This window comes from Platichthys flesus, chromosome 14 (assembly GCF_949316205.1).
Source record: "Platichthys flesus chromosome 14, fPlaFle2.1, whole genome shotgun sequence".
Lineage (NCBI taxonomy): Eukaryota > Metazoa > Chordata > Actinopteri > Pleuronectiformes > Pleuronectidae > Platichthys > Platichthys flesus.
Window position 1 is genome coordinate 15,615,517 of NC_084958.1, and position 16,698 is coordinate 15,632,214.

At 42.6% G+C, this 16,698-nt stretch overlaps 2 protein-coding genes across 3 annotated transcripts in view; both read right to left on the reverse strand.

Moving 5' to 3' along the window:
- The window catches only part of LOC133968581 (adenylate cyclase type 1-like), a 34,998-nt gene extending 32,289 nt beyond the window's left edge, over positions 1-2,709 (reverse strand). For both annotated transcript variants that reach the window (XM_062404715.1, XM_062404714.1), the window contains exon 1: positions 701-2,709. In XM_062404715.1, the coding sequence (XP_062260699.1) occupies positions 701-1,309 (609 nt within the window). In that variant the 5' untranslated portion in view covers positions 1,310-2,709. The remainder of the gene's footprint in view (positions 1-700) is intronic.
- Positions 2,710-10,069: 7,360 nt separating this feature from the next.
- LOC133968786 (NAD-dependent protein deacylase sirtuin-5, mitochondrial-like) lies at positions 10,070-15,888 on the reverse strand. Its single transcript, XM_062404989.1, has 9 exons — positions 15,759-15,888; positions 14,461-14,568; positions 14,073-14,206; positions 13,244-13,469; positions 12,856-12,943; positions 12,692-12,745; positions 11,625-11,748; positions 11,355-11,470; positions 10,070-11,083 (listed from the first exon to the last, which is right to left on the reverse strand). The coding sequence occupies exons 2-9, from the start codon at positions 14,558-14,560 to the stop codon at positions 11,011-11,013; spliced, it is 915 nt and encodes a 304-aa protein (XP_062260973.1). The 5' UTR covers positions 14,561-14,568; positions 15,759-15,888; the 3' UTR covers positions 10,070-11,010.
- Positions 15,889-16,698: the final 810 nt, after the last annotated feature.

The window sequence follows — 16,698 nt, forward strand, 5'->3', positions numbered from 1 at the left end:
TATCCCCGGGGAAACAGTCGTGGGCCTAGAGTACACTCTGTGCATTCATCTTTTCTCTCGTGTTCTCTGTTTGTTCTCCTGTCTGGGTTCTGGGCTACAGGTTTATGGTTTGCATGCATCGCCACAGCTATGGCCTATAGATACATTCACCATCACTTAACTCAGTCAGTAAGCTTCGTTAAATCCTCTCCAGGTGGAATGTTTTTAATTTTAGGAAAAATGCTTCAAGCAGAAATGTACACAGTCTCATTTTTGTTTACCACAAGTCGAAACCAAGTTGCTAACACATACAAATTCTCCTTTGCGTAGTTTAACAAGATCCACTGAGTCTGGATAAACTAGTTGTCAGTTTTTTTTTCAGTTTCCTAATGTTTGCAACTGTTTCCTATTTGTTTCCCTTCAAATGTATTTATCTTTAACTATTGAAGTCTCTTGTAACAGTGTTTTGAAGGTGCTTTGTAAATAAAGTTTGTTATTATATATATTCTTGTAGCCCAAACAGGTAGTGGCAGAAATGCACTTTTGTCAAATGTGCCTCAATGCAAATCCCATCAAGGGAGCTGTCCTCGGTGCTGAACTGGTAGTATTGGCCTCCATGGGCCTGTGTTGTATCGTTATTATCATATCACCCAAGTATGTGCATCTGGAATTATGATGGTGGTTGTTTGGGGGGCAAAGTGTAAAGGCAACGTGCACGTACCGTTCTCCAGAGCCGCTGCGTCTTCACGGTGACAGAAGTGGCCGTCACAATCAAGTGCGAGATGGAGACCATTATTCCAAACACCACGGCCAGGAGCGTGCGCACAGGTAGGAGCGCGTAGGCGACGAAGGTGACCAGGATGAGCTGCCACATGCCCTGCTCCGGGGACGTCGGCGGCTCCATCCCCATCGCGCCCAGGGAGAAGGGGCAGCACAGGAAGGAGAAGGTGAAGCCGAAGAGCAGCGTCAGGTTGACGATCTGCTGCAGCTGAGTCACCTGCAGGTACTTGACGTTGGTTACGATGAACAGGGAGACGAAGATGACACAGTGCACCGGATGGGACCCCTTGGAGATGGTGAGGCTGGGGCCGGACAGCAACTCCACCACGGCCAGTGCGGAGGACAGGAAGATGAGCACGGCCAGCGCTTTGAGGGTGGACGTCTGCTCCAGCTTCAGGTTGTAGTTCTGGAAGAGGGACTCCAGCTCCTTGCAGTCGAACTCGTCCTCGCATGCGATGGTGGTCAGGGGGACACTCGGTGGGCAGTGACCTCTCTTCCGCCTGGTTTTGACTTTCTGAAACGGTATTTCCTCCATGCCAGTGCCATTCATAAACTGAATACCTGCCTCGCCGCTTGTGGGGTGAAAGGGAACGCCGGGTCCCGCGACGAGACACAGACCGGAGCCAAGCGGCTGGAACACGCGCACAGCGGGGCTGCTGGAGGAGGTGGAGGAGGCAGAGCGTCCCGGAGGTGGCCACAGACGCGCTCCACACTATCCACAGGTTGGATCGTGAAGCTCGGCGAGATCAGCGAGCGAAGAAGCATTCATGTCTGTGCTGTCTTTACGCACGAAACGCAAAATAAACACACAATCCTCCTCAAACTCAGCATCCGTCTCAGAAGCGCAGCGCACACGACGTCTAGTTCAGATGGAAACAGTTTTTTTTTTCTCTCGCTGGGCTCAGATAGGATCACGCCTGCGCATTATGAGGTGAAGATAAGACAGGTCTCAGCTACTCAACACACAGTCAAGACGATGTGACTGGTGCTGCTGGCTCCACCAGTCTGAACAGGACAGTGCATACATCATCCAGAGCAGCAATGAATTTCCCACCTACACATGACATGTTTCCATCATTATCCCATGGTGCAAATCTAATTTTTTACATGCACTGATTCATTTAGGCTCTTTCTTTTCCTTCCCCCTCTTCCCTCACAAACAAACACAGGGGGAAGGAGGCAGTACATCAATGTTTGCAGACCATGATTCATGATATTCTCACTGGAGGTTCTCCCTGACCTGGCAGCTTCTGTAGCCCACTTGGCACACACACTCACACACACACACACACATTGGGGCGAACACGCTTGCATACCATTCATCATATGAGCGTCCTCGTTGCCAATGCACCTTCACCATCAGCACCCTCTTGGCATTCAGGGGACGGTGTCACATTCATTACCAGGGGAAGATTAGTCATCCGTCACAGGCTGTCGTTGCCATGACCTGTCAGTGCCAGGGAGGGTGTAAGAGAGTGACAGATGGATGGCCGGTGCCAAAGTCCAGCACTCGACCATGCTACCAGTACACTCACAAGCCTTCTGTCCCTCCTCTCCCTCTCCCTTTATATCCCTCAGCTGTTTGAGTCAAGCTTCCACTGGCCTGACTCAGCTTTAATGGGACAGGTAGACAAAAGGAGAAATGGTCAATCATTTCTCCGGCGCAGTTTATTCTGTAATAAAGCTGAATCTATTTATAAGTTGTCAGCCAATCGAATCAGCTGCCGTTTTCACTAATGTTAGTTTAAGTAAATTCAAGCAAAAAATAACACATTCTCTGGTACCAGATTCTAAAATATTAAGGTTTTTCTGCCTTTTCATATTTGTTTTTATTGTAACCTGATTTCCTTTTGGTTTGGGCCATTTAGTCAGACACCAAACACTTTCAATATCACACTCTCGACTTTCTTCTTCTTCAGGGCATTTTGTTCTATTTGCTGGAAATGTATAAACTGAGCAGAACAACTTTCAGACTTATATTGAGCTAATAAAACATATTCTTTGAATGAATATTTGGGTCTCATTTATTTTTTTCCGAGAAAAACCTAGCGTTGCAAATCTTTGTGTATGAGGAAACTGACTTTTTCTCATTACACTCTTAATAGTTGTGTCATGGCAAACAAATAATTTAAGGCGAGCACATAAAGGCTCAAACATCCAAGTGGGGTAAGAATAACAAAAAATCCTGTTTGAGTATTTTGGGGTGACTTTAATAAAAATAGCTTTAATGATAATTGGAACACTGCTGGTCACAGTGAGAGATCTGTCAGTATGCAGCTCTGTTGCTGTGCGTGTCCACCACTGTGGCCTTTGCCTTTCCGTCTCATCTGCCTTCCAGTCTCAGCTCTGTGTTATCTACCCCTGGTCCTCTGAGAGAAAGATGTGGGACACAGGATATAGGACACGTTGCTTTCTGGCTGATATTCCATCTTATCTACAAGGTTGTTGTTTTTTTGCTCTTGTTACCTTTCACTGGATTTTATTAGCCGACACACTGATGTGTTATTGTTGGCTGCTCGTCACTGACAGGGATTCAAGGCTCTCATGAAGGTGATATGCAAATGAGACAAAAACAGTGTTGTCATTTGTGGACCACAGAGTAATTAATCTGACATTGATTTTCCTGTCGTGGCCTTAATCAATATTTCAATATTTCTCATGTCACGGCTCCTAAATGAAACTCAATAATTAGCGCTGCGCTTTTCAATTTTTACGAGACTTCTCACATTTCTTTGATGCAAATGCCAAACTATGCTTTCAATGAAGATGAAAATCTGACATTCAAATTGCCATTTATGTATCTCCACACGCAGATTTCTACTTGGCACCACCAATGACTGACAGTTGGTTTCTCTGCATTTGTGTGAAGGTGTGCAGCCATTTCCACCAGGACGTCTCAGCCTGTTTGTGGCCGGGAACACGGTGGGATAAGAGCAGTTAAGCATTGTAAGGTAGAAACTTTTGGCTTCAGGTAAGTGCACGGTCACACTCTGCCAGCCCTCATCTACTGAGAACAAAGAGAGGTCTTATGGGAGTTCACACCACAAAGCTGCACTCCAAGGGCATCGGACAAGGAGACAGCATCCTGCTTCCTGCTGCGTGCCTCTCTACAAGAAAAAAAAAAAGGAGCCATCTTCACTTCCTCCATGCCTCTCTTTCTATTTCTGTCTCTTGATCTTCCCCAACACAGAAAAAACCCTCTCAGATGGAAAGACATGAAACAGCTGAGCATCTGAAATGATGTAGAACAGCTTATTATGTATCTGACATGTTTACATTGCAAAACTGTTTTATTTGAATAACAGCTTGATGACTCAACAGCCCTATCTCTCTGGAGCAATTCAAATCTCCTCCACCACATGCCAGTCCCGTAGCATCTTTCCAAAAGCTCGTCTATAGCACATATGGGATCTTACAGCGACTGAATTTGTTTCATATAGAGCCTTTGGTCTGTGCCTTTCATTTGCGTCCTCTTGTAAACAGAGCAGTGAAAAATGTCACCCGCTTCAAAAAGATTTCCACAGCCTTTAATTCTCCAACAGGCGGGATGCGTCTGAATTTGGAAACAGATGGCTCACGCACCATCGCTTTGGTCCAGGAGGGACATGAGGGGATGAAAAGCAGAGGAATTAAACAAAAAAAAAGAAAAGCAGAGAAAGAGGAAATCAAAAATGATGCTCAAAGGCCGCGGCCTCCCTCGAAACCGCGCTTTACATTTGGCTGTCATCAAGTGATCATCTGTAATAGGAGCCCGGCAGCCAGGAAGTCCCACCAGTGTCCATATGTGGTTAAAGCATCGCAGGTCTTACAATCGCAGACACATTGGCTCAACACCAGCAAATGAAACAGCACAGAGAGACCCTGGAGAGACGGACAGAGCATGTTGTGAATTAGCTAACGTCAGCCTTAATTAAAATGTGCTAAGGAAAGAAGAAACACCTTTTCTGATGGTTGTCAGTCAGGTGTGCTGCTCCTGGTTTCCTCAGGGAAACATCTTGGGAGGAAAAGACAAAATATACCAGCTACACAAAGATGGAGGAGGAGAAATCTCTGTGAAAATGAGCTTTATATGCTTGTTATTTTGTTACATTACCTCCATAACGTGGAGATGAATCTATTTCTTTTCCTTTACTTATGAAGTAGAATAGAAAGCATAAATCAGATATGGCCACGAGTCGGCTATTTCTCACTTAAACCGAAAAGAAATGAGTCCGAATGCAGCCTCGAGCCGGGAACCTGCAGAAATCCATTTGTCAGGGATGAAAAATATAATACACCTATAATTACCAAATCAAAACTGGACCCTGGGAGAGAAAGCTCCCACAAGCTAACCCCTGATTCAGCACAAAGAGCGAGTGGTATCCAAAACATATAGTACACACTCACATCAGATACATGTAGAAGCTATGAATACTTGATGTAATTCAAATGTAATTCATACACAAGGTCATTGAACAGTCTTTAGGTGTATTCTTATAAACTTAAACACTCTCAGACACACACAAACACACAGTTCAGCTGTTGATGGTCAAAATAATCAATACTAGTTATGCTTTGCATTGTCTTGAATCACTGATGTTAAAGAAGTTTGAATATTTAATAAAATAATTGAATAAAGCATTATTTATATTGATTTATTTTTTCATTAGCCTCATTCTGACCCAGTGGAAGAAATAATGATGGTGTGAGAAACTACATATAAATGGTTTAACCACTGGGCCGCAATAACAGGTGTTTTACTTGGATGGTTTTTCCTTAGTAAATGTTTCTTACCTTCCAAAAAGTATATGTGCGTTTGAAGTATGAGAAAGTAAATCCTGTTTGAAATACTACTGAATATTTTATAATAGCATCAGTAAAAGTCAATATCAGTATCAAAGTTCACTGTCTTAACACTGATATATTCTACAAGAGGCTTGGGTTATATCTTGATAATATTTCCGACTCTTGAGTCAAAGCGCCAATGACCTATTTTTACATCTTGCCTGAGAAGTAAATTTAAATAAAACCTGGGTTGCTACAAAAAGACAACACGTGAAACTAAAACCTGATGAGCTGCTAGCTTTCCCTCGACACTATATATTATATCATTCTGTTTTTCTCACATGCCAGCTTGCTGATTGCAACCTTTTGCTTATCAACCTACATTTCCGAGGGACTTGTTAAAGCGTCTCTTCCATTACAGACAACATCCCCCTTCTTATCTTTCACTCACATCAGCATTGCTAATTAGCCTAACAGCTCCAGCACGCTGTTTGTGGACACGTTTATTTGAAATGCATCTGATTGAAAGAGGATCGTGTGGATTAGGGTTTGGATGCTTTCTGTCTAACAAGTCCCTCTTGTCACTCAGGTAGCAGCTATCAAAACAAGCTAAAGAAGAAGAAGAAGAAGAAGAAGAAGAAGAAGAAGAAGAAGAAGAAGAAGAAGAAGAAGAAGAAGAAGAAGAAGAAGAAGAAGAAGAAGAAGAAGAAGAAGAAGAAGAAGAAGAAGAAGAAGAACCTCAAACAAAGCAGCGAAGGTCAGAAGCTTTTTCCAAGCCACAAAATCAAACAGCTACGCCCGTGACAGTGTGCGGGCTTAGGGTGGATCAATGGCCATCAGGTGCATGTGATTCAAGTGCAGCACCCTCCCATGGCAAAATCCTCTTAGAGCTTCTGATAGTTCAAGTAATCTGGGAGAGGCAGGGTGTGCATACGGAGGCCTGTGTGTTTATGTGTGTTTTTGCATCCAGCATATGTGCGGCGTCCCCTCCCACTATGGCTGTCTTCAAATGCATCACGTGCACCGCTGAGGGCTTCAAGTGTTCGTTGTGAGGCACGGGAGGAAGCTGAGAGAGAGACAGAGACCGACGGGAGGAGAGACAGAGACGTAGCAGGACAGCGAGGGAGGAAAGAAGGGAGAGAGAGGCACTTGGCTGTGTCCCAATTCGGTCAACTGGGCCCTCGAAGGCCGAACCGAGGTGAAAGGGACTGGTCTACAGAGAATTTCAGATTTAGCTTTTTCCGGTTCGTACCTATGCATCATTTACTACCTCAAGCCGCCACATGACTAAATTGTTGGCATCCGCACAGGAAAAGATCCACCCATTGAATCCTTCTTGGCTCAGGAAGGGAAGGATGCTTTTCTCAGCCATGTTGGAAGGGGCCTTCGAAATGGTACAGCCTCGTGGCAGTGATGTGACGCCAACTGCCTTGAAATACAACCTCCATAGGTTGCAGCCACCGGATGGGGACACAGCTACAGACGTGATTATTTAAAACACAGGTCAACTTTTACTTTTTTTTTATATTACCAGTATTTTGTAATTTTCAGAAATTGCATGACTGACATTAAATCATGTCTTCTTATGTACTGCATTGTATTCTTTTCTGTGCCATGCACCAGTGAAAGATAAACGTCCATACCTATATGTGTTTAGTGGCAACAATTTAATTTAAATCTTTAAAATTGTAAACATAGATCAAATTTTAAAAAGAATGTGCAAGCTGACATACAGACATTACACAGCTTTGAAAATCCAGGGTACCAGAGCAAAGTGGATTTTCAGAGAGACAGTGATGGTGGCAGAATTCAGAGAGTGTCCGAGCTGGAGTCAGTCGCCTTCGATGCTGGTCAACGGACAGCCAAGACAATTAATATCGAAAGGGGCAATGGAGGTCAGTTATCGAGGACTGATCAAAGAGACCAGAAACAGAGCAGGCTGATAGGCGGCCTGAGGGATGAGACTCAACAACACTCGGAAAGGCCTGATATCGAATAGGAATTGGATATTGAATTTCAGAGACACAAACAAGATTCAGTGAGACGGGAGGGGGAGATCACCCCTCCACACTGCTGTTTTCATAGAAGCCGAATACTTCTCTGTGCAAAGTGAGGCCCATGATCAATAACCGCGAGAAAGTGGCCGCTCGCCTTGATCCTAATTAGTGCAGGGTTAGAGCAGATTAGCCTGCACCTGAGCCCCTATCTCAGCCTTTCTCCAACAACAACTCACTTCCAATCAGGCTTCCTAGAAATCCAGCATCAGCAAAACACAGGGATTTAGATTACAGGGAAAGACACCTCAGTTAGAACAGAACTCTCTTTCTCTGTCACTCGTGCATCTTTCAAAGAGTGGTGGGGCGGCTGATAAGTGACACTAATTGGTGCTCATAATTATGGTTGTTGTGGCAAACGAGGGATTAACTATGAAACCTTTATTATCAAAGCTGAGTCCGTTAAACAGAGAGTTCAGGGAAAGGTTAGGGCGAGGAGACCATGAGGAGATTAGAGTGTGGTGGTAACATAGCACTCTGTGTGTGTGTGTGTGTGTGTGTGTGTGTGTGTGTGTGTGTGTGTGTGTGTGTGTGTGTGTGAGAAGCCACAGTCTCCACCCCTTCATTGTTATGAATTGAAAGTTATAAATAGAAAATACAGAGACCTGCATAAGCCTCTGCCATTCTGGTACTAGTGTATTTTAGGTTTCAATTTTCAAAATGCTACACATTTTTGGAGGCTCATCAATTGAATTGAGGATTAAGGATTACTTTATACCTATAGCCTTCTGTTTTAGGAATGAAATAATATAATATATCAACATAACATACATTCTGTGGGGACTGTGACTTTAAAACCAATATATGCCTGCACACTCACACACAAACGCCATCTCCGGGTTAATCTACCGCCTCATTCAAAGAGACAGAGGGATATTGGTAGCGCTGCCACCAATGATGATGACTCCATTAACCCAGTGACTTTTGGGTCAGACGAGGACCTTTTCCACTTTCCACTATTTCATTCACATTCATGAATGAGCTGCAGGCGGCATCCTTCACATCAGCTCCAGATATGACGGCATCAGACATGTGAGATTTCTTTAAAGTCCCTCTCCATTTACCTTTTCTCCTGATGACAAGTGGGACTTGGCCTTTCGTCTTCTTGAAGGGAAGCAGGGGCAAGAGAAGAGGAAATGAGGAAATCTAATCATGGCGAAGACGATGATGATGATGGGGGTGTACACCAACAGGTGGAGATAGTTTACAGGGGACAGAAGGATTTAATTTGGAGTCTAATTGTCAAGCAGAGAAAGCGAGTGGGGCGCCGCCACAGTCGAGCCGGAATAACACTTGAGAGGAAATAGTGTTGGGTTATTTTCACAGATCATGTGCTGTCTCAACTCTGTGGACCAACTGCGGCATGTCTGTGGTTTTGTGTTGCGGTCCTGCTGCTGTGTGGACAAAAATGTGTTGAAGCTACAGCGGGCATGAAACAAATTAACCCTGAGTTATTCCCCTAAAATGCAAAAGATGGATTATGTGTGTCTCTCACAGGTACCCACTCTCCTGAGATAACTCTGTTATGACTCTCATTACATTATCAGAACACTGTCTAATGAACACAACCTTCCTCATCTAATCCGAATGACTCCTGGTTCTCCGTCTCACTCATTTCCATGGAACGACTTAACCATGTTAGTCCAGTCAGTCAATGAAGACAAACACCTTTGAAGAGTTGGAGCTTTGTCCTCAAGGAGACATTAGGGTCCAGTATTTCATTAATTGGGAGTTGATGGGATGATTAAGAGCAGAGGAAACAAAACATATATCTGCTACATGATATTTCAAAATACCTTCCGGTGATGTTTGCCTTTTTTCTGTTGATCATGCCCTTCTGATCCTAATGAGGTTATGTTTTCATCTGTGCTTGTTTATTTCTTAGCTTGATAAAGCAAAAAGTACGACCACTAAACCCACGGGGGGAAGGAAGCTTTAGGGGTCAAGAACTTATGTATGTCGGTGCAGATCCCTCTCTTTTAAATTGCGAGATTTATCATCTTTGTTAGTTTCGTAGAGAACAATTCATGGTTCTTGATGAAAAACATCAGGCATGTTTAGAGGCCTGACATTCATGGCTGTGTGTAATTTGGTGCAGATCCAAATAAAATCTGGATCTAGTGAAATTAAATGTGGTTTCATAAGGGGATTGTTGGGTCTTGCAATAAATCAAACAAGTCAACCCTTGACCTGTCAAAGCTTATAACTGGAGACCAGTGGTCAAATGTTGAACTGGGGAATATTGCACTCAGCCTCAGCCTAAAAAAGAAAATAATAATAAAAGCTCACATGAAGTTTCTTCTGAGATTATTTTTAAAAGAAAAAAAAACTGGATGGTGTTTATGAGGTTGTTTTGCGTCGCTCTCTGAATGTAGTTAAATACGGTTTGACTTTAGAAGCTACATGCTGGCCTCTACTGTTCATTTTGGGTACATACAGTGTTATGCACGTCACCGTGGCTCAACCAAAGCAATGGCACAAAGACACAGAAACAGCAAATGTACATGTAGTGTTTTAATTGTTATACTCTGTATCATTGGATTGAAAGGTTTAATAGAAGACATCATAAGTAACTGTATGAGCAAAATCGTCGTCAAAAAACATGTTGATCAATATTATCTGGCTGATTTAATTTTTAGACATTTTTTCTTTCAACTGTGATTGGACATATATATTTTTTGAAAAAAGACACTAAACTGTGTAAAAAAGTATCATGGATGACCCATGACATGTAACTTTACTCATACAGAGTGGACAACACGACAACAGGAGTGAAAAGACGTTTTCCTCTTGAGCGTCTTTGTTTTGGTCAAAATCAAACTCTGCACTCGGCTACATCTCTGTAACAGGGGTTGATTTTCACTTGAGGTCTACAGCGAGCACTTTGGTCAAGGTTGTGTAAACAGTTTTGAAAGGCACTAGATTATTTTTCGGTCTGTACAGCTGTTCATTCGGTGGAAAAAGAAAAAGGGAATATTATCGATTAGCCCCAGAAGGAATATATCATTCAAAAGCATGATTTTGAAGCACACTATATATTTATATATAATCTAACAATCCCTGGCCAGTATCTCATATGTTAAGAATAACAACACCCTCTGATACCTGAGGAAATGTTTTCCTATGCAAAGAACTACATACATAGTGCATTTTCTTTCTTATATCCCCCTGCAAAGATTCGGCTGAACTCTAAGCAGCAAATATGTAAATCAGTCAAAATCCCATTTCCAGTAAAGCGAGCTATATATTCAAGTATTAAAACGATCCATATCAAAGTCTTAAAAATGCTAAATTATTTACAGCTCTTCCTCTACCGAGCGTTAACAGCATAAAGTGATTTTTAAGGCAAAGACTTGGAGGAATGCTGTGAAACCCCACAGCTCTAAGTTGCATTAGAATATAGAGGAGGCACAGACTGCTGTCTGTAAAGCCGCTAAATGACCTCGGACTCGTGTCGTTCCAAAGCTGGAGGCAGTGTCGCTCCGCAGAGACCCTGGAAATGGTACCTGTGACACACAGAGAAAAACAAGGAGACACTGACGGTCAGGATTTTAGGTCAAAATGCAAACGGTCACTCATGTAGGTGAAAGTGCATTGGCCTGGGCGACTGATTCAAGGTTGACAAATATTTTGAAGGGAACTGGGGTTTAGCCCGTGACGCCAGGAGATGGTGCTAAATATCAATATGAACATGCGTCTTGTTTCATTTATTATTTCATCAAAGTCTTGATATTTTTAGTTTATTCAACGTGCACTTGGTTTCCTTGGCCAACTTACGTAAAGTATTCGGTTTTCGGTGTTTGTTGTGTGTTGAACTCTGCCACTGGGACGCCTCTGGATGCAACCCGGGGCCCAAACATGGCTGCCGGGTAGACGATTGAAGATGTGCCCACCTACAGGTATACCACAGAGGGCAGCAACACCAGCATCAATTTTAAAATCTACCGTGCAGTACTATTTCTGGAAAAATATTGTGTTATATAATAATATTACACATGAAAAGAATATTACATGTGTGCCGTGCATGTAAAAAGGAGGATAACTCACCACCAGACAGAGGTCACAGATTTCCATCTCTTTTTCCACTTTGGTCAGGATGTGAGAGTCCAGGGTTTCTCCGAAGAACACCACGTTGGGCCTGAGCAGACCACGGCACTCGCTGTCCTGACACCTTGACACAGCAGCACCAAACAGACTTTAGATGATTCATTGTTCCATAGGAGTCAGACAGAGCACTTCATGAATGCACTTAGTTCTTAATGCTTCAAAGTTATAGCCTGTGTTCCTGCACTCTTAGTTGTTGTTTACACTATTGTGCATTATTAATTAAACTCAATTCCTCGTCCATTTGCAAAGCTTTGGAAATATTTCTTAGGACTGCTTTATAGCTGAGAGGAAGCTTGAAATATTTACAGTACACCAGTGCCCCCACATGGAAGCCCTGACTTCACTAATGGTCACACAGGACTCAACTACAGCTAATTATGAAAACAAGTGTAAACCAAAACGAAAACTAAAAGGGTGAAAAGGAAAAGGTCATGGAAGCTTCATTTAATTTGTGCTTACAAGGCAGCAACTCATTACTCAGACCCAGTGGTGGGATTTGCCTGACATTGTTTCCCCAGGGAAAAAATGTAATGTACCAATGCTACATATACATTATATATATATATATATGCAATGTCATTAAATGGACTAAAAAGGAAGAAGAAATGGAAAATAACTTTAGAGAATTTCAGATAAACAACAGTGCTTCTAACAACTACATGTATGAGCCGGGACAGAGCTGATCAGGAAGGAGCAGCAGGTCCGACAAAAGCTCACAGCAGAGCAGCTGGAGGGTGGAGATGAGGGCTCATCCATCTAATCCAAGAATATCAAAATAACTCTAGCAAAGTTGTTGTCTGCATGCAATGTGTTGTCTGCAACAAGTTATTGATTACTAAGTTAATAATTAGGGAATTTTTGATTACATTGACTTCTCCCATCCCCGAGACACGACTGAAACTCTTTAATTATTTATTTTTTTAATCTAGGCACAGCCGAGAACCAACACAAAGATCTCAGCCAGTGTGACCCTCTGCATTATTTACATCAGGTGACATGAATCCCACCTTGGCAGTTTATCCACTGGAATCTCGGCATCAGCGACATCTGGGTCAGGTGACCTGTTCATTAAGGGATCAGACACAGTGGGTTAATGCAAACACGGATCAAGCTGATGAGATCAGGCTCAAATCCTGCATGTTTATCAGCGTGTGGACTCGCTGCCTCTTACCCATTGTCCTTAAGGGCAGCACAAATGGGGCTACGCATGTTTACGTTCACATCTCCACAGCTCACACAGCGTGTCTCCATGAGGCTGCCTGCAATAACACACAGAGAACACAGCTGTTTCACCGTTTAGAACAGCACATGCAGACAAAGGCACTCTCAAGTCCAGACTATAACGTATAACACCAGTATTACCAGAAGACCAAATCTTTTGTTAGAAAGGCTCATTTAATTTAAAACAAGAGTGGCCCTCAGTAGAGCACATATCTCCGCCAAGGCCCAACAGTCCCTTTAAATTTAATCCAACTGTACCACATTACACACGCTAATAGATATCTTTCTCCTAAACATGGCGGATTTCTTTCATTAAAAAGGAGGCAATAAAGATTTACCATGAATCTTGAGTATGTGTTTGGACCCGGCCTGTCGGTGAAGGTCATCCGTGCACTGGGTGATGACAACCACGGAGCGTCCCTGCTTCCTCAGCCGGGCCTCACACTCCGCTATAGCCAGATGGGCCGCGTTGGGCTTCTTGTTCAGCGCCAGCTCCCTCCTGTAGTGGTAGAACTCCCAGACCCGAGACGGGGTGCGTGAGAAGGCCTCTGGAGTGGCCAAGTCCTAAGGATGCATTGGCGTTTAATGTTTTACGTCAAGGCTCAAAAGCTAAGAAGTAATTGAAGTTGTCATTATCAGAGGAAAGACACATAACAAACACGATTTCCCACATAATAGCCGACAGGAGGGTGAGATGGTTGGCAACTAGGAGTTGCTGAGAGATTTAATGAAACAAGATTTTACCTATTTGAAAAAGTAATCAAATTAGGAAATCAATATGTGGCTGTTGATGCTTGTGTGGTGGCAATCTGCCATAAATAAATCTATGTATAGATAATGAAATGCGGCAAAGATTAAGTTTGAATACATCAATTAAGGAGGACTGGATTAAAAATAACTGTTGATGCTTTACTAAGCGTTAATCCTGCTGCAGCCCACGACAAGAACCCAAATTATGCAACAAACACCATTTCTCTCTGTCATGGCTGCTGCTGCTCAGATTAATCCACTGAGCAGTTAAGATGTATTATGTAAACATAAAATACACACACATTTCACACCAACAGCTGGAAAACAGGCCGAACACAAGACTCTGACCTACATTTAAAAATAAAGAAGACAAATAGATAAATTAATTATCCCAGAACCCTGTTTTCTCTCCATTACCTGAGACTGCCATTTCCTCCACTTCTCATGCTCTCTCCTGAAGGTCGGTACTCCACTCTCACTACTCACGCCTGCCCCTGTGATGATGACTATGTGCTTGGCTTTGGAAAAGACATCCCGGAATTCAGACATATCTGGGAAAACAGACAAAATCCTAATAGAAAACAGATGGGTCGATTGTTGCTTGAGTAATCCTCAAACAATATGTCCTGATTAGTGTACGGGGGGGGGGGGTCTCAATGCTACAAAACATACAGAGAAATACATTTTACAATTGGTAGTTACAAATTCAGTGTTCTCGATGCCCCTTGCACACACCTTGCATTAGTAAAATCTGTTCATGACCTGAAACGTCATTCATTACAAACTCTATTGCTTTTCGTTTTACCTGAGTTGGGTCTTACTGTGTCTTTCAAAAGTCCTTGAGGCACGTGCGTGGAGCACATGCGCCGACCAAGGCCAAACAGGGCCCGAGTTTGGAGAAGCATTGTCGTTACTGTTTCAGAAGAACAGAGGGAGAAAGACATTAATTATCTCACAGCCCCACATTTTAAATGCAACTTCCTATTTCTGCTATCTTTTTCCTTTCTTTTGCAGCATGTGGTGCAGATGTGCAGATTTGACCTTGGTCCTTCAAGCTTTAATGGAGTCTCTTCACAAACTCAAAAACGGCAGCTGAGTAGTTAGTTGGTTTATTGGACCACGTAACGAAGATTCAGTTCACATCTCAATAATATGAAACAGTGACTGACAATTAAGAGCTGGGTTGGCATTGGAATATCAGAGCTTAGCCACAATGGGCTTGCAAAGCAAGCTTTTTTTTTTTACAATTACAATTGGTGCCACTGGACTAAATATGATTATAATGTCTAAACAAGAATGATCTCAAAGTTTCCAGATATGCCATGTTAATCCAACTAATGCCTTAAACTGGTGGGTACATATTCGGTGTAATAATGTAAACACTATTTTAATACTGATGTTTAAATAAGTCCTTATGAGCAAGGAAAGACAAACAGCAAAACTCTGAACCGGTGTTATATTGCTCCTGAGAAAACTATTCAGGGATTATTGTTTTATTACCCATCCCTAGTGAACAAGCCCTATTCTGTGTGTGTGTGTGGGGGGGGGGGGGGGTTAAGTTACATAACTGTGTCAACATGTGGAAATGAAAACAAGACGTGGTTGTGAGAATGCTTGTGGTGAAGTTGTGCAATCAGGAGTCTTGGATTCTGGCCCCCTGATAAGAACACAAATATGTAAACGAACAACTTAGACATAGTTTCAAAATGTCTTCAGAAAACAAAAAAAAACAACTGGGCGCGTCCCCACAAGGCTGAAAAGACACACAAAACCAGTTTCACAGGCTGCTCAGCCCAGTCCAAGAGCTGCGGACACATTACGAGTTTCCACATGTTGCTGCTGAGTTACATTGTGGAGGCAACACACCAACAACTTTCCGCCCAGAAACGAGAAAACCCTCAAAAGTACACGTGGCTAGCACAAAGCTTAGTCCCTAACAAATACACAAACTTCATGCTAAACGTTGTTGCGTTTTTTAGCTGTCAAATACTCAGGAACGTAAATACGCATCCAAACATGTACTTTTGTGTATTTTTCCGCTGCAAACAGAAGTAGTGCGCCCGAGTTTGACCGAACTCGTCTCGATAACTTTGAAGTACTCACCAGGTTTGCGAAGTTTCCTGTTTCTGTGCAGAAGAAGAACTCGAACCGCCGCTTGTTTACTTGTATCACTGAAACTGATGCGAGGAGCCGTAAACGTGCCGCACTGTCGTAAACCCTACACGCGTCAAACGGAAGTCTGTTTGTTTTCTGTCACGTCAGTGGTTCACGTCGTGTGTGGAGCATGGTGTGGAGCACGTATCTGCAATGTTGGCATATATAAGTTTGTAAAAAGAGTTTGAAATACTACTACTACTTCAACTACAACTACTTATACTACTACTAACAATAATAACAAATATAAAAGTAACTTTTAAGTTAGGCTGTCAAATATATATAGTAAAGTACAAAATACAATGGTTTTCTCTGAAATGTGTATCAAAAGCAGCACAGAATGACACAGACACACACACACAATAATTTGTCCAACTTCTTCCTGTGCTTAGTTTCTCAAGCGAACGAGCAGGTAATCCAATCCAACGATATATAAGGGAAGAGAGAATAGAGGGGGAAGAAGAGGGAGGGAGAGAGAGAGAGAATGACACGATGGTGAGAAATACAGTGAATGGGAGAGGAGGGCAGATAGATGGAGAGAGAGAAGGGAAAGAACATGGAGAGGAGGAATATCTTAATAATTCCAACATTAAGAATAAGGGGATATTGGCCTCCTCTAAGCTAATGTGAACTAAATACGATTTTCAATTTAGATTAATCCGTATTTTCTCTATTAATCTTTGACATCTTGTTAAAAATGATGGACAATGTTGATTATATCTGTGTGTTACTTTTAGCCTACATCTCATTATTAATTTAATTGAAGCTACAGTATCTACTGAGCCTTGTGTGTTAGATGGTGCTTCAGAGAGCCACCTGGTGGTAGACTGCTGTAAGTGCACTTCATTTAGGATGGTTCATTCATTCTCCTCGAGTCTGAGACAGAGCA

Excerpts from the sequence above, each read along its gene's own strand:
- LOC133968786 (XM_062404989.1), bottom strand. The coding sequence starts at position 14,560 with ATGCTTCTCCAAACTCGGGCCCTGTTTGGCCTTGGTCGGCGCATGTGC. Across the intron at positions 11,749-12,691 it reads CCAGTGGATAAACTGCCAAG|GTGTCAGGACAGCGAGTGCC; the intron begins GTGGGATTCATG and ends TGCTGTGTCAAG. Across the intron at positions 11,084-11,354 it reads CCGAAAACCGAATACTTTAC|GTACCATTTCCAGGGTCTCT; the intron begins GTAAGTTGGCCA and ends TGTGTGTCACAG.